The 2,708-nt window shown below is 31.1% G+C and overlaps 1 protein-coding gene across 8 annotated transcripts in view; it reads left to right on the forward strand.

The window, feature by feature from the left end:
- The first annotated feature begins 969 nt into the window (after positions 1 to 969).
- LOC106460895 (dehydrogenase/reductase SDR family protein 7-like) overlaps positions 970 to 2,708 on the forward strand; it is a 15,187-nt gene continuing 13,448 nt past the window's right edge. For 2 of the 8 annotated variants that reach the window (XM_022387694.1, XM_022387695.1), the window contains exons 1-2: positions 1,159 to 1,471; positions 2,051 to 2,190. In XM_022387694.1, the coding sequence (XP_022243402.1) occupies positions 1,427 to 1,471; positions 2,051 to 2,190 (185 nt within the window). In that variant the 5' untranslated portion in view covers positions 1,159 to 1,426. Of the gene's footprint in view, positions 1,132 to 1,158; positions 1,527 to 2,050; positions 2,191 to 2,708 lie in introns of those variants that run through there. The other 6 variants (XM_022387698.1, XM_022387699.1, XM_022387696.1 and 3 more) reach the window with 5 other exon arrangements.

Raw genomic sequence — 2,708 nt, forward strand, 5'->3', positions numbered from 1 at the left:
CGGTCACTTGCAAAGATACTTCGGGTGCTTGAGACATTAAATATTAATTCAATTGATTCTTTATCTATTTACTTATTTTTAGCGAAATTGGTTTGTCAGATATCATTGTTGTGAAGTGAAAAGTCCCAAACTGTCGAAGTTAACAAAAAAAACATTATGTGCTGTCATCTAGCGACGGTAATCGAAACCATTATCAAATGTAGAAGTAATTCTCCTGAGTAGTGGTTTTCCTTTTTGTTATTTTCTCACAAAAACGCGAGTAGTAGGAGAAGATAATAACACTGCTCTTATATACAAATTGGGCGGGCAATTTTTTCACATCTTGCCTATCTGTCAGGCAAAGTAATTTTCATCTTAACATTAAAAATACTTTTGCGCATCAGAAAATTTCGAACTTTCATATGCGAAATTTTTATAATGTCCAAATAGTTACCAAACGTTTCCTAAGAGAAAACTTTATATTTTGTATATTGTCTTCAGTAATCAATTTCTGTTCGGGTCCGGAAACTTTGAACGATCTCGCAACCACCATACAAAATTATGAAATAAACATAAATTATGCATCTTTCATTCTTGAATGAACACAAACGGATTTAAATTGGTAGTTATTGGACGAGCATCAGGACGTATTTGTTGTACAAATATAAGGTTGTGAAAGTACTTACTTCTATTGTATTTTAAGTAAAGGTTCTTAATAATAGTTCAGTACAGTCTCCATATATTGAGAGATAACTGAACTTCCAAGTATTTCTTTCTTATTTTTTTATCCATCTATTGAGAGATAACTGAACTTCCAAGTATTTTCCTTATTCTTTTTTTTTTCCATCTATTGAGAGATACCTGAACTTCCAAGTATTTTTTCTCCATCTATTGATAGATAACTGAGCTTCCAAGTATTTTCCTTATTCTTTTTTTTTTCCATCTATTGAGAGATAACTGAACTTCCAAGTATTTTTTCTCCATCTATTGATAGATAACTGAGCTTCCAAGTATTTTTTCTCCATCTATTGAGACTCTTAAGGTTTCGTATATTAGAAATGAATCTACCGCACTGTATTATTCTCTAGCTATCAAACTTTCTGGAGAACAGAAAATGCTAAATATATGCAGGAGGAGCCATTTACTCTAGAGGCAGGTGTCCTTCAAGGAGGGGTAGTTCCGTTAGCCCTATCTTATTCATCATGTGTGCAAGAAATATGTCCCTTAAGGATCCAAACATAGGCTTTTCTTCATAATTTGCTGATGTTGTTGTAGTCTGGAAAAGTGCTCCTACGTCCTCGATAGCAGCAACAAATTTACAACCCCAATCATATAATATAGTCGAATATTGCCAAAAATAAATGTCTCCCAAAGTCGATTGGTAGTCGTCGCAAAACTCAGAAAGGACCCACCTAAACTATATAAATGGAACACTTCTCCATACCACATGAACAGCCAAATTCCAAGGATTAACCTAAGAATCAAAATTAACGTGGGTTAAATACATAAATAATATTCTAACAAAAGTTTGGCAGCGTACGAATTATGCAAGGAGTCTAACGGGCAAAAACTTTCTTGTTATTAGTCATCATAAATATTATGTTTATTTTTTACAATTATAGTTTAAAATATAAACAAGGAAAACTAGATAATACTATAGGTTAGACTTAGCGTTTCCATCGATATCAAAATAATTATGTGATAAACATCATGTAAAGATCATACTTGTGTTATTAGTATGTATACAGATACGCGCATATATGTGTATACTTTTGCCCCTCAGACTAGCCTTTTTTTTTTCTTTTTACTGAATGATTTTGAAATTTATTTGACTTTATAACATTTATATTACAATTTAAATGTTGAATACATATTTTTGTGGATACTGCTGCTAGTTGTACTAATACTAGTACTAGCTTGGCAAAGAGTAAGCTAAGTTTGAGAAATGTTGAATGTCTACGAACTGAACAGAATATTGTATTTAAATAAATATTAAATAAATAATATTTTTTTTTTCAAGTGAAGAGTTCAGTTAAAAATGTTTGCAAGTACGTTTTTATGTACCTTTTAGTGTTACACAGGGATTCCAGTGAGATATATTTATTTTCACGTGAAAATAACTGTGAAGGGCTCTTTTATGATGAAAATTATACTTGTAGTCTCAAGGTTTTCTTGCTTTGGTCCCCAAGCTCAAAGACAGCTATGCAAATTGTAAGCTAGACTAAATAGCTGAGTGTATGATTTTTGCATATTTTTTTTATTTTACTTGATTCTTGTTTAATTGAAAAAGACTAGGTGTTTCTTTTAGTTTTTGCCAGAAATTGTGATGATACACTTTTGACATTTTGTTACTTTCACATGAGTGATAATATTAATAATTTAATGAAAATTGAAAAGTAGATGTATAATAAGAAATGTATTTTTTATATATTTTAATAAGAAAAATTAGAAGAAAAATTGTATATCATAAACAGAATGTTATATAAGCTTAATAAAATGTTTAATGAAGTTAAATCACAAATATAGTATGCCTTGATTTGCTGTTCCTTTATGAAATAACTTGTGGTATTAGGCACATTAGGTGTTTTTTGGGTAAGAGTTCCATATGGCACCCCCACTCAATGGATAATGGTTAGACAAACAATGTTTGGTATTGGGTAATGGTTAGATGAAAAATGTTTCATATTGTTGCGTCAACGAGTCACGTGACCACTGTGGCGCCCTCTAGT

Source organism: Limulus polyphemus, unplaced genomic scaffold (assembly GCF_000517525.1).
Source record: "Limulus polyphemus unplaced genomic scaffold, Limulus_polyphemus-2.1.2 Scaffold857, whole genome shotgun sequence".
Lineage (NCBI taxonomy): Eukaryota > Metazoa > Arthropoda > Merostomata > Xiphosura > Limulidae > Limulus > Limulus polyphemus.